Source organism: Pseudonaja textilis, chromosome Z (genome assembly GCF_049901715.1).
Source record: "Pseudonaja textilis isolate UNSWEBS1 chromosome Z, rPseTex1.2, whole genome shotgun sequence".
NCBI lineage: Eukaryota > Metazoa > Chordata > Lepidosauria > Squamata > Elapidae > Pseudonaja > Pseudonaja textilis.
This window is the reverse complement of record NC_142008.1, coordinates 13,219,403-13,242,710: the sequence shown is the minus strand read 5'-3', so window position 1 is coordinate 13,242,710 and position 23,308 is coordinate 13,219,403. Positions and strand designations below refer to the sequence as shown.

General features: G+C 41.4%; 1 protein-coding gene across 1 annotated transcript in view; it reads right to left on the bottom strand.

Moving 5' to 3' along the window:
* Nucleotides 1-281: 281 nt before the first annotated feature.
* The window catches only part of LOC148123906 (endogenous retrovirus group PABLB member 1 Env polyprotein-like), an 83,470-nt gene continuing 60,443 nt past the window's right edge, over nucleotides 282-23,308 (bottom strand). Inside the window, exons 4-6 of the mRNA XM_087916160.1 lie at nucleotides 18,930-19,019; nucleotides 5,054-5,203; nucleotides 282-2,621 (exon numbers count right to left, since the gene is read on the bottom strand). Of these exons, the coding sequence (XP_087772286.1) occupies nucleotides 1,359-2,519 (1,161 nt within the window). The 5' untranslated portion in view covers nucleotides 2,520-2,621; nucleotides 5,054-5,203; nucleotides 18,930-19,019 and the 3' untranslated portion in view covers nucleotides 282-1,358. The remainder of the gene's footprint in view (nucleotides 2,622-5,053; nucleotides 5,204-18,929; nucleotides 19,020-23,308) is intronic.

Sequence of the window (23,308 nt, the reverse complement as noted above, 5' to 3'; positions counted from 1 at the left end):
GGCTCAGTTTAAGCTGCGTAATTAAATGGTGATGAAAGATAAATACACACTTCTTTTCACTATGTGTCACATTAAATAGGAGGGTTTGATGGGTGGAAATAAGTTAATCAAAAGTTCCAGGATTCCTGTTAGAGGGTCTTCCTCCTTACATCTAACCATATTCATCTGTAGAGTAAAAAAAAATCATACTGTGTGAATGATAATGTCAACAAGTATACACAATTTATGTACATGTCTCATACATTGTCTCACAAGTACATAATTGAGATAACATACCCCAGCAACTTTTTTTCTGCTGTTATCCCATGATCTTGCCTTTAGTTTGGCTGTGAGACAGACTTAGGTAGCTCATAACATTCCCAATGTTGCAATAGCATTTTCCCCATTAAGACAACAGTGTCCAAAAAGAGCAGCAAAGTGTGCAAATTCTATTAAGCTTTGGGTTGGAAGCAAAGTCCATTGATCAGAAGTTGGTGAGAACAAAATGTTTCTGAGCCACTTCAGGCTGATGAAGGCATGCCCCTTCACTCCAGTCCCTGGTCAACATTATATATTTCCATTCTGCTGTGTTTGTCAGCCTTACCAGGTAGACCAGAGAGAAGGCATTGCCAGATAAGCTAATTCTATTTTATTGTAAAGTACAGAATCATGAGAGTCTGAAAGTACAATTCTCCCATCATCACCTTTATAGCCAAATAACCTGGGAGGTTCCATCCATTATGCAGCCATAGGCTAAGCTCCCTCTTATCTGGCTGTATCAAGTCTTATCAGTGTCTGATCACCTATCTGTGGTGGTCTCTCATGGAAACGATGAGACCCAAGCGAGTGTTCTCAGGATGAGACCCAAGAGCAAATTCCAGTGCTCCCTCTTATTGAGATTTTTAGCATAGCAAGTACAGTCTCATTGTGGATTACAATAATTAGATACAGCACAGACTTGTTTACAGTTGTCTGAGCTGCTTGATTGTTTCTAGTGTTTGTTCTTAATTTCCTTACACTATCTCAGTGACCTTTAAGCAAGCATGTATGTATAAGGGCTTAGACTAATCATTACCCAATACCCAAGTCAAAGTTTATTCCCACATCTCCCCTGTTTTAGTTTTTTGATGATCGCGGATGCCTCGGTAGCTTTTCGCCATCTGCAACAGCAGTTCTCCTTCCGTAGGCTTCACCCAACACATTCCTAAAAGTCCAGGGAGACATTGGATACAACAGCATACACAAAGAGAAAATATAATAAGCAATATCACTCCAACAATTAGGTGACGAATCCATGAACCATCTGGCAACCAGGACCAAAGTGCAGACCACATGTCCAGTCCCTCACCCTCCGATTGTAATGGATTCTCCTTCAAGGATCACTCCATATGCTGTATAGTAACTGTAATGTTTGGAGAATAATCAGAGATATACATGCAACAATGCATATGAACCACAGCGCAAACTCCCCTTTGGGCAGCCAAAATAGTGTCCACCGCATATCTGGTTTGCAGGAGAAAGTCAAGAATTTTGTCTTGCTCTTCTTCAAGCAGCTTTAGCATTTTAATGGTGTCTTTAAACATAGTAACTGTCCAATTGTTTAAATGATGTAAATCTCTATAGTTCATCATGACTCCTAAAGGGGGAATAACTCCCCTTGATATTTGTGTCCAGTAGTCATGGATCAAAACATAGTTTACTTCTGTTGCAGAACGCGCACTGCAGATATGAGCAGTCCCCAAAGATTTTAAAATGACATGAGATGGGATTACTTTCCCAAAGGTGCAGACTCCTTTCCATCGTGCTGGCATGCGATCATAGGCCATCCGTCCACACAGCAACCATAGATTTGCTCCCAGGAGATGACCAACCTTATTTGGCTCAGCATAGATTAGTTTTGCAAAGGACTCCATTAACATAACCAAATAAGTGGACGATGGTGCGTTATTCCCATTTGCACATTTAGGCAGCTGGTTTTCTGTCGTGGTGGGACAGCATGTGGCAGAAATATATGGACACCCATTTTCATTGATCAAAGATATGATATCAAAATAAGAAATGTTGTGTACAAAGTAAGTAAGATTTTTTGTTTTCATGTCACCCAAATAAACCCAACTTCCATTGCCAATAACAATTGTTTTGTTACAAAATGGATATGTTCCCAAGTAAGTCATATTCTCTACCATCTCATTGTGGGTCCAGCAGATACCCGCCACCTCTTGGATCCGGCTTCCAAGGTATAAGGTATTTATGTTACTTGTAGTCCAACTGCTAGACCACGTCCCCGAACAACCATAGCATTGTTCCTTATACCAGTCGCCTTCGGCCAGAGGTACTGCAACCATTGGAAGCCCTAATGTTTTGTGAGTTGGCATGTGCATACATACCCAACAATCAGTTTTATTATGAAGGTTTGCTAGCTTCTCCGTGTCCTGAATCAACGTGTTTCTTTTCCATTCCCCCAAATCCACCCCCTTGCCCCTTTGGCTGATGATAAGGACGCACACAGTGAGCAGGAATCCAAACAACTGTCCCCTCATCTTCAACGGCAGCGTATTCTCGGCCCCAAGTTATCAGCGGGACAGGTCCTTTCCACGTTGGATCTGGCAGTCTCCTATACCAAACTTTCGGTCTTGGTGCTCCTGCAGAAGGGGAGGAAGCAAAATGCCTACTGGCTGCTGTAGCAGCAGGAGATCCTGTTATGTTTAGAAAATTTAAAGTGTATAAGGTAATATTAAGAATGTTTTGTATGTAAGGCAAACCATATCCATCCACTTCCCCCGTTCTTGTTTTTATAAAGCTACAAGCTTTTCCTGTGGAAGAGGCCATTGGTCAATCCAAACTGGCTGAGAGGTTAACAGTTGTAACTTTTCCATTATCCAATAACAATTTTTGTGCGGAACTGTGACAGCAAATCTCTACCCCGCAAGTTTATGTGCAGGGGCAACACAAGAGGTTGAATCCTTGCGGTCTCGCCAGTTGCTCTATGCAATGCCATCAACCAATGTACACTACTTCTTGCAAACTGCATACCACCTACGCCATGAACAGCCGGAGAGTCCTCAAGCACCTATTCATTTGGCCATTCCTTTTGGCGTATCACAGAGACATCTGCTCCAGAATCTATAAGGCCAGAAAATGATTTTCCTTGAATTTCAATTGTCATTTTTGGTTGGTCTGTAGTCAAATTTTTTGTCAGTGCTAGCAATTCTGCAGCAACTGAAGAACTGGTCATTTCAGTGGACCCAAAACCACCAGTTCGTGGGACCCCAATTAAAGGATTCATAGGAATGTATGGAAGCAATAGTAACTGGGCAATAGATTCACCGGCCATTAATGATGCAGGAGTATCAGTGTACAATTGTATCTTAATAACCCCTTTATAATCTTGATCAATAACCCCTGGAATAACAAAGAACCCCTTTTTTGATGCAGAAGACCTGGGAAGTACCAATTCCACTGTTTTTTCTGGCAGTGGCCCATGCAAATGAGTGTCCTCAATGTACACTTGATTAGGAAAAGTCACATCAATCGAGTGTAACATTTTTAAACACAAACCTGCATTCCCAGTAGTTGCGGGCGATGTCTTTGTAACAGCCTTGGGAGCGGGGCTAGCTGCATGCCCCAAATTTAGTTTCCCGAATTTTGGTTCTGATCAGAGTGACATTGATTTGCCCAATAAAACCCTTTTTTGCATTTCAGACAGACCGACTTCAGGCGGATGTCCTTATTTTTGTTTTTGTTAAATGCCATTCCATCCCCCCCAGGGGCTCGGCACTGGGCTTCCCACAATTAAAACAGTTCCCTGTAGGTTTCATCCCTCTTTGTAATGCCATAGCCAAAGTCTCCATGTTGTAAGCCTGAGAACCCACCACTGCACATGCCTTTAACAGATCAGCCAGAGTAACCTCACCTCTAGCCACCAAAGGCTGTAAGATACGCTTGCAGTCAGCGTTTGCATTTTTGACTGCCAATCTCAGCAAAAGTTCCTTTGCCGCTTCCTCATTGGAGATTTGCCAGGTAATAGCCAATAGCCACAAAATCGTTATAAGACTCAGATGCTGTTTGCTTAATTTGAGAAAAATACCGTGCCGGGGTTCCCACATCCTGGATGTGGGACAACACCCCAAGGACAGCTGCCATAACCACGGGAAGTGCGTGATCAGGCAAATTAGTAGCTTGATCAGCAGTGGATTCAAACAAGCCTGCCCCATAGATTTGGTCTGGCGTATACAGCCTCCCCGAATTTTGTCCCCTAGTGATAGCTTCCCTTTGGTACTCTGAATCAAAAACCACATACTGAGTAGAACTCAATATCATTCTCATTAAATCTTTCCAGTCATTAGGAATCATGCGTGAGGTAGTCAAACTTGTCAGAAGACCCTTTGTAAAAGGACTTTGAATACCATAATCTTTAGCGGCTTTCTTGATTTCCCTAAGTACTGCCAACGGAATGGAACCCATTCCGCCTGCATGTTGCCTTGAGCACCCACTTGCCTATTAACTGGAAACAAATTCATCTGGGGAATCTCATCAGGTTCTAATTTCCCCTCATTGAAAACCTGATGCATCATTGCTTGAACTTTTCCCATTTGTGGCTGGGGTTTCTCATCCAAAGGTGTAGGCGCTGTTGGGGGTGAGAAAACATACTCCAGCTTTGGAGTCGGAGGGTGCAACACAACTCCTTTATAAGGAGGAAGTTCTGCTAAAGGTTTTAAAAGAGGTTGTTGCTGGGTCTCTAAAGCAGTCATAACAACCTTCCAATATGTCAAAATTTCAGCTGTTGCTCGTGGTTCCTCATGAAGGATAGTTCCAATTTTCCTCCACGTGTCTAACTTTAAAGAGCCCTTCTCTGAGTACCAGGGGCATTGCCGCCAGATCTCTTGCAGCAGCTTTTTCACATTACCTCTTGAAAGAACTATATACTCCCCTCCAGAAGGTTTAAAGAGAAATTAAATTTGTCCTGACTAACTTCAGCAGCTCACTAACATGACGTTCCTGTGGCTGAGAAAGTTTTCCCCCCATGTTCCCTGAAAAATCCTATTGTCCAGCAATAGTTAAGTACGTACTTTACCTATTCCAGATGAGGAAATACGGAGGTCCGGACACGTACCATCTGCAGTGGATCACGTCGGGGTCACCACTTGTGGTGGTCTCTCATGGAAACGATGAGACCCAAGCGAGTGTTCTCAGGATGAGAGCCCAGAGCAAATTCCAGTGCTCCCTTTTATTGAGAGTAAGTATAATCACATTGTGGATTACAATAATTAGATATAGTACAGACTTGTTTACAGTTGTCTGAGCTGCTTGATTGTTTCTAGTGTTTGTTCTTAATTTCCTTACACTATCTCAGTGACCTTTAAGCAAGCATGTATGTATAAGGTCTTAGACTAATCATTACCCAATACCCAAGTCAAAGTTTATTCCCACACTATCTCCCAAATTTATTCCCACATTACCATTACAGTTCTCTCCTAAAGATCTGGGTACAGAAGCACTGTCCCAGTGACCTATTAAAATCATGCAGTAGTATTATCCTGCTCAGCCAGCAATACTACTACTACCTTAATTCTATGGTTCTTGCTTTTCTAGCTTAATGAAAGATGAACTAGCAAAAGAGTGGAATCATAGTGGAATGACCACAGCTACCTGCTTGCCTCCTGAACAGAATCTGGAAGAATCTGAAAATTAGTAATCCTTGTCTACCTAAATATAAGGAAGGGAGAGGGGAAGGATTCTATGTAAAAATGCTGCTTATCACTGATCTTCAATACAAGTTTATTTTATTTATTTATTTATTTGTATGTTTACTTACTTACTCAGTTTAGCTTTGTGGTGTGGAGACAATAACTTGGTCAACACCAATAAGACCAAGGAGCTTATAGTGGGCTATAGAAGGAACAGATCAGACATCTATCCCTTGTTTATTAATGGAGACTGAGTGGAGTAAGTGGCCAGTTTTAAGTTTCTGGATATTACTGTTAAGTTGTGGGAAAAGACGATGCGAGACCAGTTAGACTTCAGCTCTTTTTATTAGTCTCTCTGGAACTGCTGTACCGTGGAGCCGCGGCAGCCTCTTTTATAGCGGCTGCTCACGGCTCGCAGCCAATGACGGCTCTTCGAATTTCCCACCGTCTTATGGGCCAATCCCATTGTACTATTCAAAATTCAAATATATAACACCCCTCCCTATGTGGTTCAGTCCAACCTATGTTATGTAGTCACGTAAGTAGGGGGGGCTCTTATGGCTCCTACTGGACCTGCGCAATTTAGTCGTGGTGTTGTCTTCGGGCTGTTCAGACGGGTTCACTGTTTCTCCAGTCCTCCTCCGTGGAACCTCCTGGAAGGTAGAGTCAGCCAGGCCGCTCCCACCTGGTCTATCCGGGCTGGTTGAGTCAACTCGGCTGCTCCTGCCAGGAGTGGCTTCGTGGTGACTTTCCGCTGCCTGTTCCCTTCTTCCAAAGTCATCTTCAGGTATGTGATTGCGATTTCTTAACGGGGCTACTGGTGGTGTTGGTTGGTGAGTTGTTGTTAGAGTTTGTTTAGTTATTTCTTGTCTTTGTGGAGGGTCTGCCCCTCCCCTCTCATTTGTGTTTGAGGGGTCTTCCCCCTCTCTGGTTTGGTTATCCTTATTGTTTAGTGTTTGATGTGGTTCTTGTGTGTGTGTGAGTTCTTCTCCTTCGACCCTTGGATTGTTAGTATTTCTTAATAGTGTTCTTGATCTCAGTTGGTCTATGTTTCTCCTCCAGTTTTTCCGTCCTCTGTCTCTACTCTGTATGACCGGGGTCCTGTAATCTAGGTTATTTTAGCTGGTATCCATAGTGGGTCCCCCGTGAGGTTTTTTGCATAGACTAGGTTCCCTGTTCCAAATGAATAGTACTTACTGGAGGAGTCTGTTGGCTTTTCAGGGCTGTATGTGGGGTGTAATCTATCTAGGTGAGACCTTAATTTTCTGCCCATCAATAGTTCTGCTGGGCTTTTATTAGTTGTGGTGTTTGGTGTGATGTGCTGTATAGTTAGTAATTTATAGATTTTTTCCTGGATGTCTCCAGTTCCTAGTTTATATAGTGTGCCTTTAGTATACCGAACCATGCGTTCCGCCTGTCCGTTTGTAGCCAGCCGAACTGGCGCTGTTAGGGCATGCCTAATTCCTTGTTCAGCAAGGAACCTTTCAAATGTCAGCACCATGAATTGCAGCCCGTTATCTGATACCACTAGATCTGGTAACCCATGTGTTGTGAACAGTTTCCTCAGTTGTCTGAATACAGCTTCTGTCGTTGTGGAGTGCATGACGCTTACCTCCAGCCAATTGCAGTAAGTGTCTACTACTATCAAAAATGTGTGCCCTTTCATTGGTCCTGCGAAATCTATGTGTATCCTCGACCATGGCCCCCTCGGTGTTTCCCAGTCAAGTACAGGTGCAGAAGAGGGCATAGGCCTGGATTGTTGGCATTGTGTGCACATTTCCACCCATCTCCCAATATCCTTATCCATCCCTGGCCACCATACGTAACTCCTGGCCAGAGACTTCATTCTTACAATACCTGGGTGACCTTCGTGCAATATATACAGTATATATTACTCTATCCCCCCATAGTATGATTACTCTATCCCCCCATAGTATACATCCTTTTAAAATAGAGAGTTCTGTTTGTCTGTTCCGAAATGGTTTAAAAGTCTCATCACTTTAGGTTTCTGGCCACCCTTTACCTACCCAATTTAAAATCTGCGCCAGTTTTCTGTCTTTCACAGTTTCCTTCGCGATGTCTGTTGCTGTTATGGGTAGATTTGCCAATGTCTCAATTTGCAGGGTTGATGTGGTTGGTACAGGATCATCTTCTACTTCAGGTAGTGGGGAACGGCTCAGGTCATCAGCGTGTGTTATGTTCTTCCCTGGCCGGTGGATTAAATTGTAGCTGTATGCGGCGAGGAACTCGGACCATCTCGTCATTCATGGTGACAGTATGTTGGGTGTAGCTTTGTTCCCTGCGAGTATTCCTAAAAGTGGTTTATGGTCTGTAATCAGTGAAAAAGTTCTGCCATTGAGGTATTCATGGAATCGTCTGACTCCAGTTATTGCAGCTAGCGCTTCTCTGTCCAATTGGCTGTAATTCCTCTCCACTTTTGATAGTGTTTTTGATTGGTGCTTCTCTCCCATCAGGTAAGGTGTGGCTGAGTATGGCCCCAATGCCGAACGGTGACGCATCACAGGTGGCAGGGTTTCGCTGTATTGGATTAGCACAGAGTCGGATGTCAGTAAATCTTTGATTTCCTGGAATGCGGCTTCTTCTCTCTACCCCCAGGTCCAGGTAGCCTTCTTATCCAGCAGCCTGTGTAACGGTTCCGCTGTTGTTGCCTTCTGTGGCAAAAAGACATTGTAAAAGTTAGTAAGTCCCAAAAAGGCTTGTAAGTCTGTTTTATTTTCGGGCCTGGGGGCTTCTTTGATTGCTCTGATTTTCTTTTCAGTGGGGTGGATCCCTTCTTTATCTATGAGGTATCCCAGGAATTCAACCTTATTTGTGGCTAGTTGGCACTTCTCTCTTTTCACTTTGAGCCCCGCCTCTTTAAATCTTTGTAAGACTTCCATCAGGTGGCTTTCCAGTTGTTTTTTGTTCCTGGCTGATACCAATATGTCATCAAAATATGGCACCACCCCTTTGATTCCTTGCAGTAAACACTCCATCAAACTTTGGAATACCCCTGGGGCCACGCTAACTCCAAATTATAGTCTTTTAAATTTGAATGCCCCCCTGTGAGTCACAATTGTTTGTGCTTCTGCTGTTTCAGGGTCAACTGGCAATTGTTGGTAAGCTTGTGCAAGGTCAAGTTTCGCAAAAATCTTTCCTCCCACCCAACAAATGTAATAAGTGTTGTACCACCGGGACGGGGTATGTTCTTTGTTGTAATGCATGGTTGAGGGTGGCCTTATAGTCTCTGCAGATACGTACGGACCCATCTGGCTTAATAGGGGTCACAATTGGGGTTTCCCATCTTGTGTGGTCAATTGGTTCTAATACCCCCTGTGCGATACGTTTATCTAATTGTTCATCGATTTTTGGTTTTAGTGTGAAAGGGACTCGCCTCACCTTTAGCCTAATGGGGGCTATATTAGGATTCAAATTAAATGAGATAGGGGACCCTCGGTACTTGCCTAGTTCTCCATTGAAGACCTCTTGGAACTCTCTCATCAGGTTCTCTTCCCAGTCTGTCCCGGTGACATTGTTTATCCCGGTCATCCCAATTCCTAGTGGTGCAAACCATTCAAGTCCCAGTAGATTGGGGTGATCCCGGTCTACTATGATCAGTGGAAGGACTTTCTTGTGTTTGTTGAAGTTGACTTGGAAATGTCCGAGTTCGACTACGGGGATTCTGTTTCCTTGGTAGTCTTTGAGTGTGAGTTTTTGTCTTTCTAGTTCCTTCCTTGCCACATCCGGTATCAAGCTCTTTAGGGTGTTCCACGATATCATGGATAGGTACAAACCAGAATCCACCTCCATCTCGCAGGGCTGACCTTCTATGGTGACTTGTATCTGCACCTTTCTCGCATTGATTGCACTTGAGTGTCCAATAATTATTGTCTGGTGTGTTTCTTCTCTTCTATTTGCTTCACTGAACTGTTTGTTTCTGCTTTCTCAGCTCCAACAGCTCCCTGTCTGCCTCTCTCTCGCTCTGGGTGGGGTACTTCCTCTTCATCTAGGGCTTTAGTTATTTCTGGTTCGGCAGACCCTAGCTATGTGTCCCCTCCTTTCACAATGCCTGCAAACAGCATCGAGGAAATGGCACTTGAAACGTGGGTGGTCCCCTCTGCACCCGGCACAACGGAATTCTGACTTCCTTTCTCTCTGCTCTCGTCTACTTTTCTCTGACTGGAGTCTATTTACCTCTTCTTCTTCGTCATCGGTTTTGGACAAGGATTTGATGTCCTCATGGTGCATTGTGGTGGTGGGCTTTTGAGTTCCCTCTTGCTTCTTCTCTTGAGCTTGGCTAGGGTCTCTCGGAGTTTCTTGTGTTACCTTGTTCATTTGTCGCATGGTGGCTGCTGATTTTTGGGTTGCTTCAGCTGCGGTGGCTTCTGCGATAACCTCAGTTGCTTTTATGTTGGGTTTGGTCAGCAGTCGGCTCTGTAGGGTGAGGTCTTTTAGTCTGAGGACCACGTGGTTCCTCATGGCCTCGTCCATATTTAGGAATTCGCACGCTCCACCAATGTCTCTTAGAGCCGCAACGAAATCCCCTATGCTCTCACCTTCCTTTTGGTCTCACTTGTAGAATCTGTGTCTCTTGATGAGGCTTGAAACGGCTGGCGCATAATGGGCTCGCAGCAATCTGTCTAAATCCGGATACACCATTTGCTTCACGTCCTGGGGTTTTGCCAATGCCTTGGCCATCTTGAACACTGTGGGTCCACAGTGGGTTAGGAAAACGGCTCTCTTCCTGTGATCGGAGATTCCTTGCAGCTCGTTCCCTTCTAGGAACATGAGGAACCGGTCGATGTAAGAATCCCAGTCTTCCATTGCTGGGTTGAATAGTGTGGGTAGCGAGTTGTTGCCGGCCATTTCGCCTATTTCGGTTTCTGGCCACATGCTCAACTGGTCTCCTTGTCTCAATATCCCACCCTCGTCGCCAGTGTTAAGTTGTGTGCAAAGACGACGCGAGACCAGTTAGACTTCAGCTCTTTTTATTAGTCTCTCTGGAACTGCTCTACTGCGGAGCCGTGACAGCCTCTTTTATAGTGGCTGCTCGTGGCTTGCGGCCAATGACAGCTCTTCGAATTTCCTGCCATCTTACAGGCCAATCCCATTGTACTATTTAAAATTCAAATATAGAACAGTTACTATAAAAGAGGACCTGACCTGGGGTGCCCACATTGCAGCCCTGGTCAAAAGGGCCCAGCAGAGATTATACTACCTGAGGCTTCTCAGAAAACAACAACTAAATGAAAAACTGCTGGTGACCTTCTACTGCTGCACCATAGAGAGCATTTTAATATACTGCACCTGTGTATGGTTTGCCTCTGTATGGTGACAGATAGGACAACACTCCAGAGGGTTAATGTCATTGCCCAGAGGATCATTGGTTGCCCTCTCCCCTCTTTGGAAGAGCTTTATAGCTCCTGTTGCCTTAAGAAAGTTCAAAACATTCCAAAAGATCCATCTCATCCTAGGAACCCTTTTTTGAACTATTACCATCTGGCACACGGTACAGAATAATAAAAACAAGGACAAATAGGCTGAAAAACAGCTTCTATCCCAGGACAGTAACTTTATTGAATTCTACTGTATAGTGCAATATTAATGCCATATCAGGGGTTTTCAATTCAATGTATAAAATGTGTTTGTGTTTATTTTCATAGTCATAATGTACACTGAACATGATATTTAATTCCATTGTGCGAGGGGCAATGACAATGAAGTAAACTAAACTAAGCTAAACTAATAGAACCGGGATAGGAGGAAAGATCTAGAAGGAGCCTGGATATCATCGACAGAGTTCTGCAGTCAGACTCTCCATTCTAGCTGCAGAATTCTCATTTGCAGATGCTTTTCCAGCTGGGAGCATAGGAGGACAGCCAACTCAGACACAAGCCTACTCTGCTTATCGCACATGCTGCACATGCCAAATCAAGACAGCATTTTGGTAGTGAATCAGAACAGAAGCAACAGAGGTAGGGGAGGAACTGATAAGAAGGACAGTAAATTTCATGCCTGTATAATGTTCTACCCACTCAAAAATGGCAGGATATTTTAAATCAATGACATGGAAAGGCTCATCATCTCTCTGTATAAATGGACATGACTTGGTAAATGTGTGAATACAATGGTTGATGCTCGTGTTAGCTGCGATAAAGACAAAAAGATACTTCCCTGATATTTCTCCGTTCTTTTCTTCTGAAGTTGCCATCAGGTAGTAAAATTCGGAGGACACTAGTTTTCAGCAGATTACTAACTAGGTAATCTCACCAAGGGCAGGTTTAACAGAAAGAAAAGTTTAGTTGCTCAAGACAGATGGGAAATGTCTCTTCATGAGCACTGCATTTAAAAAAAAAATTGAGGACAGAAGAATTTTGATTGAACTGGGTGGTATAAAAGTACCGTAATATAAACCAACCAGAAAAGTGGGTCTTGCTAAATACACCCTCAGAGAATTTGCGGATACAGCAAACAAGGGGTTAGACATTTTGTGAAAGACAAAATTAAAGGTTACCCACTGAATCTTATTCCAATATTGGTGTCTATGGAGATTCTCAATCCTAGTTGTCCCAAAGGTGCTTTTTCCAAAAGGCAACTAGACTGAAGAAACTTTCTGGATGGAAAGTGAAATGTTTCCAAGGAAAAGAAAAGAAAATTTAAAAAAAGTCCAGTTGCCTTTTGGAAAAGCACTTTTGGTCCAGCACTGGTGATGATACAACATTTCCCACTCAGCAGAGAAGAGTAGGCTAGCCCACAGGAAGCCTATACCAATTAGTGCTGCAGCATAACTGTTGACACTTTTTAATTCTCATCGCTTTCTATTTGAGGCCCCTGCCTGATTGCATCAGCAGTGGATTGAGCATCAAAGAATTAAGTTCTGCTACCTAAATATGTATTAATTCATGGCTACAGATTAACAGGGATCATTCCGAGTTTTCTAAAGCACAAGAAGGTCAATGCTACTTCCTAAAACTCCTTTAAACATTTTCCATTCATAAAACCTAAGTCTCATTTAAATTCCTCTTAATGATTCTCACATCCGTGTGTAACAGCATCACGGTCACATCAATCTGTTAGAGTGTCAGAGCAGAAGGGCAAACACTATGATCACACTAAAAGTTCTTTTCAATTTCCGATCTTTTGCTCTGGGCTATGCTTAGACAAAAAGACTGCAAGAATTTCAAGCCATACTATTGGTCATTATGAATCATATCCTGTTTGCAAGCTGCATTCTCCTCTCAAAAGTAGAAAGCAAAAGGACCACAATTCTCCATAAACAACGTTAACTACAGATGTGCAATGAACATATGGAAACATCAGAGGTAGAGAATTAGCCACTTATCTGAAACCAGTTGAACTATAATTCTTGTACTTAAGAAGAGTTCATTTTAAAAGAAGAGGCCTGTTCCATCTAGTCCAAATGTCATATTGGTAATTAAAGGGACAATAAAAGACACCATGTAAACCTTTTGGGATATTTTTGGTGATTGGTCAGAATTACACTATACTCTTGGTAAAGTCCCTGTGTTTTATTTGGTGTAGAGATTCAGATTTGCATATTAACATAGCTTATGCTAGTTCTGAATGCCTTCCCATCAGCTACATGAGAAAACAGTAAGCCCAAAGAAACCGAAACGCATACAAATTTGGAAAACTATAACCCTTCAGAAGTTACTGGTGACATCAGCAGCACAGATTCCCCAGTACTGCTCTGACTCCTAGTTGCTGCAAATTTCATAGCTAATGGTATTGGGGGATAGAATTAGGTTATAGAGGACAGCTTCCCATTATGCTGAAAACCTCAGGGTTGTGTAATCAGCCTGCAATTCTATTAACATATTCTCGAGGAACAGGTATTATTGAGCAAAGTACTTACTTATTTTACTTAGAATAAATTGAAAATTGAATAGAAATTCCTCCCCACTCTCCCCCCACCATCTGCTAGCCTCCAGATCAGTGGTGGTATTCATCAGATTCTGACCGGTTCTGGAGAACCGGTAGCAGAAGTTTTAAGTAGTTTGGAAAACCAGCAAATACCTCCTCTGACTGGCCCCGCTCCCATCTATTCTCTGCCTCCTGAGTCCCAGCTGATCAGCTGGGTCTTCTTTGGTTGCCCTGCACACCTGTAGCCAGACAAGGAATAATGGATGGAAACTGAACAAGGGGAGATTTAACCTGGAAACAAGGAGAAACTTTTTGACAGTGAGAACAATCAACCAATGGAATAGCTTGCCCTTGGAAGTTGTGGGAGCGCCATCAGTTGAGACTTTCAAGAAGAGATTGGACTGCCATTTGTCAGAAATGGTGTAGGGTCTCCCGCTTGGGCAGGGGGGTGGACTAGGTGTCCTACAAGGTCCCTTCCAACTCTGATTATCTGTATCTGTATCTATCTGTAGGTAGATGGATGGATAGATAGATAGATGATAGATCGATAGAGGTTGGTTGGTAGGTAGGTAGGTAGGTTGATATAGAGAGACAGACAGATAAGAGACATATGATGGGTGGGTGGATAGGTAGGTAGGTAGATGGATGGATGGATAGATAGATAGATCGATAGATGATAGATAGACGTAGTTATGTAGGTTGATATAGAGAGACAGACAGATGAGCGACACGATGGGATAGGTAGGTTGATACAGACAGACAGACAGACAGACAGATAAATCCAGAGATGAATTGGAGAACGGAGCTGGAAAACAGATTAGTGGGATGGGGAGAGAATGAAAATTTTACATTATCCTTCCCCTGCCATGCCCACCAAGCCACACCCACAAAACCAGTAGTAAAAAAAAAATTGAATCCCACCACTGCTCCAGATGTATTTGGACTACATGTTAGCCATGAGTTCCAGTTGTAGTCCTAATGCAACTTAAAGGCACCAAACTAAAGGTGTAGAAAACTGGATTCAGTCTTGCCTTATTAAAAGAAGGATTAAGAATTAAGGATTAAGAATTTAATCTGAGTTACATAGAAATCTATGTTGTGAGAATTGATTCCATTCCAAAATTTTCAATATGTAAACAGAGGCATAGAATCAAATTCATGTGAAATATTAGTACCACTTTATAAAACCCTAGTAAGACCACATCTGGAATACTACAAGCAATTTTGGTAATCATACTACAAAAAAGATGTTGAGACTTGGAACAAGTTCAGAGAAGAGCAACTAAAATGATCAAAGGCCCGGTGACTAAACCATATGAAGAACAGCTGCAGGATTTGTTTTTGGCTTGTCTAAAGAAAAGAAGAATTAGGGGTGACATGATAGCTGTATTCCAGTATTTGAGGGGCTGCTACAAAGAAAAGTTGTTCAAATTATTCTCCAAAGCATCAGAGAGCAGGACAAGAAACAATGGTTAGAAACTTATCAAAGAGAGATCTGGAATTAAGTAGAAACTTCCTGACAGTGAGAACAAATAATCAGTGGAACAGAAATTTCTTTCAGACATTGTGGATGTTTCATCACTGGAGACTTTTTAAGAAGAATCTAGACAGCCACTTATCTGAAATGGTACAGCGGGCTGGACTAGAAGATCTCCAAAGTCCCTTCCAGTTCATTCTATTCTATTCTAACAAGAAAGAAAACAATACAGTAGAAGTCAAAGAGTGGAAATTTGGGAATTGAAGTTCATACTTCTTAGAGTTGCCCAGATTTTATTACAGTTTTTATCACCACATTTTATATCCATTTATGTATATATTTATAATGGTATTACAAATATGGTACCATTTTTATCTTTGTGTTCTTTGTGTTTTATCTTTCGGTTCCACTGATTCCCCTAATTCTTCTTTTCTTTAGACTAGCCAAAAACATTAAGCAAATCAATAAAATTTGCAAAGCGCATGATTTTGCCCAAAAAACAGAAGTAAGGATTTTCTGGAAACATTTGGAAAATGTGGCCATGTGACCATGGGACATGCAAACAGTTGTAAATGCAGTTGTGTTGTCAAATGCCTAAAGTTTAGTTGTGTGTTTTCAAAGAGGGCCGGGGGCAGAGGTGGTATTCAGCAGGTTCTGACCAGTTCTGGAGAACCGGTAGTGGAAATTTTGAGTAGTTCAGAACAGCACCTCTGATTGGCCACACCCCCATCTATTCTCCGCCTCTCAAGTCCCAGCTGATCAGCTGGGTCTTCTTTTGTTGCCTTGCACAGGAGAATGGAGCTGGAAAGCAGGTTAGTGGGGTGGGGAGAGAATGGGGATTTTATAGTATTCTTCCCCTGGAGTAGGGTGGGAATGGAGATTTTACAGTATCCTTCCCTTGCCATGCCCACCAAGCCACACCACGCCCACGAAGCCACGCCTACAGAACTGGTAGTAAAAAAATTTGAATCCCACCACTGGGAAATCATTGGAATTTGGAATCCGGATTGCAAGTCCCCTTTTCTGTTTGGTCACAACTTCAAAACAATTGCTAAGCAACAAGTCGTGAATCAAAGACTAGCTTTGTAAATAAAAAAGGAACCTCAGCTCTCAGAATTCCCTTCTTCCATCCGGCCAATCCAAGCAAGCTTAGTCACTTGTAATTCAAAACATTCCATCCTGATCTGTGCTGAGAAGCATTTCTGGTTTGTTTACTAGACTTATCAACTGCCTGAGCCATGTGTTCTATATTGTCCCTTTTGCAATGCATCATTGACATGACAGCATATTAAAATAATTAATAAAAAGTGACTGGTGAAACCCATTCACCACATTCACATACTCTGTGGCAAGGATGAAGCTGTCAGTAACAACTAAGTCAATATAACAAAACTTTCTTGTCAAGAAATTGCTGCTAAAGGCAGGGAGGCCCAGATTTTCATTAACAAGCTATATGCAGAACGAAGCCTGTTTTTTTTTTTTAATTCTCCATATGTCCCAGGTCAACATCCATCTTGGTTTACTTACAAGCTAAAACAAATTGAAATTTCACCGACAAAACAAAATAAAATAAAATAACCCTTCACCGTTAGCACTTTGCATTTAAATCTGGCAATGTTGGCAAGGTAATGGTAATGTATTCTCAATGTTTTTCCTTTCCCCGGTTTTATTTGGCATTCTTATTCCCCAGGTGTTATTCCTTTAGCATTTTTTCTTCTTCTTCCTCTTCTTTTTAAACGGCCCGTTTCTGACGGCTTCCTTTCTTGAATAAGAAACATGCTCAGTCTTATCCAGTCAGGATCCTGTTTGAACATCTCAAGTCTCAGATTTCAGTAACTGAAATCTTTCAGTCAGAATTACGGATGCAATTTTTTCATTGTGAGGGCAAAAGAGGACAAGTGATGGGAAAAGACGCCTATGCAAAAAAGTAGATTTCCCCCACCCCACCCCCCAAATTTAAAAATAAATAAATAAAAAGCAAAAGTATTTTTCAACATTATGGAAAAATGGCAGATGTTCCAAATGAATTCCAGGTTCAAACTAAGTGTGTAATTTATGCTGCTGAATTATTTTTTTTTTAAAAAGCAAATGATTCTATGCAGGCTGTAGCTTGGTTATGGACCTAGACAAAAGAGAATAGAGAAACTGAAGGATTGAGACAAAAAGGTTGATTTTTTTTTTTTTAAAGGAGGGATGTGAAGGGAATAATCATCACCCAAGTTTTATTAGATGCCAGCCCACAAAATGTTTCTTGGCAGCACAGTATTTATTTAATACTTTCAAATGGCCTGCACAACACACCTGCCATATATCGCTAGCTGACATCTGCTTTTATTATTTTTAAAGAAATTATGATACATGTCCTATTATTAGATTTGTAGCCCAGCTATATGTATTTTGAATGAATTGGCTCACCAGCTGGCACACTCTGCCCACTATATTTATTGGAAACAGACTAATCTGGAATAACAGTAGGTGAGTAGGATGGATATTTCTTACTGATAAGGGAGTCTATTTGTAACTCAGGGTTGAAAAGAAGGGTCCTTGATACTGTCTGAGCTTGGTTGTTTTCCTGCAGACATTTCACTACCCAACCTAGGATATTTATTATTTAAATAAGGCTGTTATAACTGGTCTGCAAAAGGCAAATAGCCACTAGATGGCAGCAAAACAGATACACAAAATTCTAATGATCTGCTGCCATCTCGTGTTATGTGGCATACTGCAGCCCAGTGATTATTTATTTATTTATTTTTGTTAAACAAACTTAATACAGTTTATTATTTATCTAGCAGAGTGAACCAAACAATAGCACACATTTTCTGGAAAAACTAAAAGAAAAGTTTAAAACAACAAGGTTAAAGCTTTAATAAAATTTGCATTCATCAGTAAATTGCTCCTTGCCAACTCCACCAATCTACTGTTCCCAGGAGGAAAAAGCAGTGTCCTGTCCTATTCTTGAAGGCCAACAGTGTCACCAATGTCTTGAAAGCCAATAGTATCTCCAATTATTTAATTATTTCTTCAGTAACCCGTAGTTTTCCCAGCCTGGCATTAAATTTCCAATAAATCTGGTTTGTATGCCTTCATAGAATGTGTACTCATGTGCAATTACTATTCTTGTGTACAAATTAATATTGCTTTGATTCAATGAAGAATCTTAACAACCCAGTTTCATTAACTATATACTTCAACATATTTATGTTCAATATTACATTCCACTCCACTCCACTCCCACTATATACATATACATACAAAAACATTATTCATTTATAATTCAATTTCTTTAGCTTTCTCAGTCAATGACTCTGGGAGCCTTACAATTCAAAAAAGAGTGTATGGGTGTGAGTGTGCATGTATGCATGTGTGTGTGATTCTTTTATGTGTGTGTGTATGTGTATGTGATACACATCTATCTGTTTGTCTGCTATCTCACTCTCTCTCCCCCTCTGTCTGTTTATCTGTCTGTCTATCTATCTATCTATCTATCTATCCATCCATCCATCCATCCATCTATCTATCTACTTCAGAAGTTTAAAAGTTTCTGCTGTCCAGTCATGACTGAGCTGAGGGAGCAGTGCTTCTCTTAGAATCTCAACCAGGAGAACCAGGGGTAAAATTCAAAATTTTTCCCTAACGGCTCTGTGGGCGTGGTTTGGTGGGACTCAGTCTCTAAAAGGAGAAAGGCAAGTGAGGGTGGGTGGGGCCAAACAATTCAAATCATCCCTACCACCTCTCTGAACCAATTCAAATTGTCCCAAGGTGGTTGAATTTCACCACTGAAGAGAACCTGGAATGCTGTAATTTTCTCACCAAAGTGATGCCTTTTTATTTGCTCAAATTTACACATTTATTTCAAAGTGCTAGGTTGGCAGGAGCTGGGATGAATAACAGGAACTCACTCTGTCATGTGGCTCTTGGGTCTTGAACTTGAGCTATCCGATTTCCATCTGACAAGCCCAGGGTCCTCACAGATGAACCATCATGCTGCCCTATAAAAATATTTTAAAAGATCCAAATTAAACATACACAGAAGTAAGATATTTGTCCCATTAGCAACCTAGTCAGAAAATGGGGTCCTTGATTCATTCGGCATCCCAGACTCAGAAACACAACAAAGTTTTTAATGCATCATGAAAAGCTAACAGGACTGTAGCTGATTTCCAAAGGGAGAATGTTCTAAAGATCAGGGGCTACTGCAGAGAAAGCTCACTGACATTCTTTGGTGGAAAGGATCTGCAACATGTCCATTCTGCTCAATCTGTCTGAGCAGGTAGACACTCTTGAAAAAAGGCAATCTCTTTAAAACAAAGTTTACTGCAGTGACACTTGTTGCCTGAAATGTCTGAAATGTGCGTGTTGGCATAAATTGCCTGAAATAGCAATTCCTAGATTGTACGAATGGGTACAAACAGGGTAGATGAATACAATAAGAGTACTAGAAATGGATAAACATGATTATAATGTATAGGCAGAAGTTTCACATAGCTTGATACATAGGGATAGGCAGGTGCTACCTCTTACCCCCTATTATCTTTTCTCCTGCTAATATTGGCTGAAATATTTGCATTAGCAGGAGAAAAAATAATAGGTCCAAAGAAGGATATCAGAAGGTAACCATTTTTCTGCTTACTGCTCCCAAAGGTTATGAAGACAAGCTATCTAGACATAAAAGAATGTGTGTTTGTGTTTGAGCTGACTTCTCCTAACTATAGGACAAGCCCATACAGCTTTCTTGCCAACATTTTTATTGCCTGCTTAGTGATTTGATTTTTATTTATATGGCTAGCTAATTCTAAGAATGGCTCTGGGTGGCTTACAACTTAAAGAAACATGAAATCAAGGAAGTAAAGTTGAATACAGTAGAAAATCATATAACATTCCATATAACCCTAGAACTAAGGAGGAATTTCCTAACAGTGAGAGCAATTAACGAATGGAATAGCTTTTGCCTTTAGAAGTTTTGGGTGCTCCATCACTGGAGGTTTTCAGAAGGAGACTGGACAATCGTTTATATGAATTGACAATCATTTATCTGAAATGGTATAGAGTCTCCTACTCTAGCAGAGGGTTGGATTAGAAGACCTCCAAGGCCCCTTCCAACTCTATTATTCTGTGTTAAAGTAATACAGTGTACTTAAAATACCTTGGAACACAAAACAACAATAGAATAATGGAATCTAAACCTTTCACAGCTGGCCGAGTCGGGAAACCTCAAGGATGCCTGGAAGACTATTGTTACAGAATTTAGTATCAGAATCTAGAAAGGTCTGTTCCACATCTGAAATCAATAAAAAACCAAAGCGAGGTTATCTTTTGGTCTTTATCTCACATTACTACTTTTCCCAGGACTGGATTTTCATTTATAGTGTCTTATTTGCCAACGGTTCTTCCATTCTTTTCTCAATATTATGACTGCCTTCTTCTACGAAGGGTAACAGAAATAGCCATCATAACAACAAGAAGAATAGAGATAACTAAGACCAACAAATGCTAACTCGTTCAAGGTCTTATGTTTTAGATGTGGCCATCCCGCTATCTTGACCCAATACTTGGGGGAACAGATAGCTCATGAATGAAGAAGGCAAATAGAGATATATATTTTTCCCATAGGACAGATGCTTCTAAAGAAAAAGTAAACTTGCCCTGGCAGGTGACATTGTCTTTTTGCTCAAAAGCCTTCTCTGATGGAGCTCCTAAGATGTCAGAAATAGTTGTAAAGTGATGATTCCATAAATGACCTCACCTGTGCCATGGAAGACTTTATAGGTGATAAGCTACAAGCTAATAGACCCCTAGTCCATTGCCTTTATTACTTGATTAAACTGGTTTTCAAATCAATATTCTTGATATTTCCAATATGATGCAGATTATGTAGTTGGCATGTGCTGACTTTTAATTGTTTATAGAATCCAATCTATTACCTACTCATAAAAAGAATTCAGTGCCTAATCACATATACAGTATTTATCAAACAAATCTTGCTATAATTTGATAAAAGCTATAGTAATCAGTTTTGATTTCACCCACTCACCTCAGTCCAAACAAGGACCAAGTAGAAACCATACTGAAAGGCCAGAGGTCCTTCCTGGTGCAATTGTTTTTTTAGATGAAAGATGTTCTCCATTGCCACCATTCTGCTTGCTGCATTATTGAATTGTGGCCAAGATAATGCCTCTCTGGATTTGCTGTAAGATTACTGAGGATGATCAGATGCTACCTGCTATAACGACCTTTGGTTTGCAGAACTTGCTTTGGTGGGGTTTTTATATATATATATATATATATAAAACAAAGTTCTTAAGGAAGGAAATCGACACTCTAGCATTCTGTTCTTGTAAATCAGCTGAGAATTATAGAAGAAGGAGCGTATTCTCTGCATCTTTTTTCTTTTCTCTTCTCTTTTCCATTCTTGCAATTAACAGCTGAGGTTCTAGAATTTGGAAATGCTACAATTTAAGGGGGAAGAATGTGTGCTTGGGGGAAAACTGGAAGTAAGTGAGATTGTGCAATGATCTGTGCTTTAGGAAGGCATCTTTTGCTGCTCATTCTCCTCTCTTTCTCTCTCTCTCTCTTTCTCTCCCCCTCTCCCTCCCTCCCTCGCCCCCTCTCCTTGGAATGCTAACACCTTCAAGGTGTAAATAGCTCTTGCAACGGAAACATCCTAAAGAATAACCTGGCCAAGAAAACACCCATCTCTTCCTAACAAGCCCCACCTGAGATTCTAGCCTAGTTTGGATCTCACCAGTAAATTAGGCACTCACTGAGACCTTGATGCTCTAAGTAACACTGAGGGCAGGCTAATGTGACATAATGCAGTTGCCATGGAAATAGAGTTCACCAGCAGCATCCCAAAAGCAGAGCATCAATCTGGCAACTTGCTTAGATGCAACTTAATCCACCTCCCTCATTGTGCTATGGCTAGGATTTGCAAGGAGGTGTAGCCAACTTTTGTGAGCTGCAAATAAGATGACCCTGCTGGAAATATAGCCAGGCACACCACTTAAACTTTGCAGGACGTATGGGGCAGGGAGTCCAACATCACATTTGCAAGTTGCCTCTTTTCTGGAATGGTCCTGGTAATGCTAATAAGAAAATGGATGGGATGGGAGCAATTTGGCATCCTCCCACACAGCAAGTGAGAGCTTTTGCAGAGGAAAACTCTTCCAAGCCCCTTGAAGAAGCTGATTGGTTGGGAGTGCAACTGCAGCTCAGCTAAAACCAGCTCAGGGCTAAGTAGGCCATAAATGCACAAATATATAAATACTTTGATGCTATGCTGATCTTCCGTTTGCAAAACTTGTTTTTCTTTCTTTTCTTTTCTTTTCTTTTTCTTTGAAGAAAAGGCCTGAAGGAAAGAGATTAAATGTCTAACATTCTCTTTTTGGAACTCAACTGAGAGGTGTTGGAGAAAGGAATATTTTCCTTGGATTGATTCCCTCCCTCCCTCCCCCCATCCCTATTCCCAGTCAACTGACTAACTATTGCTGGCAGCCGATAATTTTGGATGGCTTGGTCCCTCATCCATCGGCCATATTTTTTGCCTTCCTGATCACCATGAAGGAAGATGAGATGGTTATCACTCTCTTCCCTATTTCTACCATTTTTATTTCCTATGTTGTTCATAATGAAAACTAGCTGGTGATACAATTTGATCAGATTCTGATCAAACATCATGGATTTCTTCCAATTATTATTGTCTTCTTCCCCTTAAGACACAAAGCTGGAGTGCCACAGGGATGAAAAGCCTAGAAAAATGGGAACTATCTAAGATTTCATCTTGATAAGAAATGCTGGAAAAGAGAGTTAACCCTTTGGTAGGTCAACCCCAAGCAAGATTGTGTCTTTTGAGACTAAATTAACTCTGTTATGATTCATTGGATGAGTGTCATCGCAAATTTGGAATTTGCATAAACCCCTAAACCTGGTTGGACATATCAACAAGAAGCATTTAGACGCTATAAAATGGCATTTTATGTTATGTAAGAAAAACTGAATAAATGGATGAGGAGATGACTCACAAAATGTCACACCATAGAGTGGGCAAGAACTTTTGAAGCCTTGGAGAGTTACTATTAGGACTTTTATTTGGGCTGCGATCCTATCTGGTGCCACCAGACCACCACTTGACGATATCAAAGGCTATACTTTCTGCCTCCTTTTTGCTGCTATCTAAAGCAACCCAAATTTGGTTGCTCTTGACCATCATTGACCACCCTGCACCCCATTCTGGAAATTCATTTGTGGTCTCCCTCTCCGCTGTATTTTATCTATAAATATT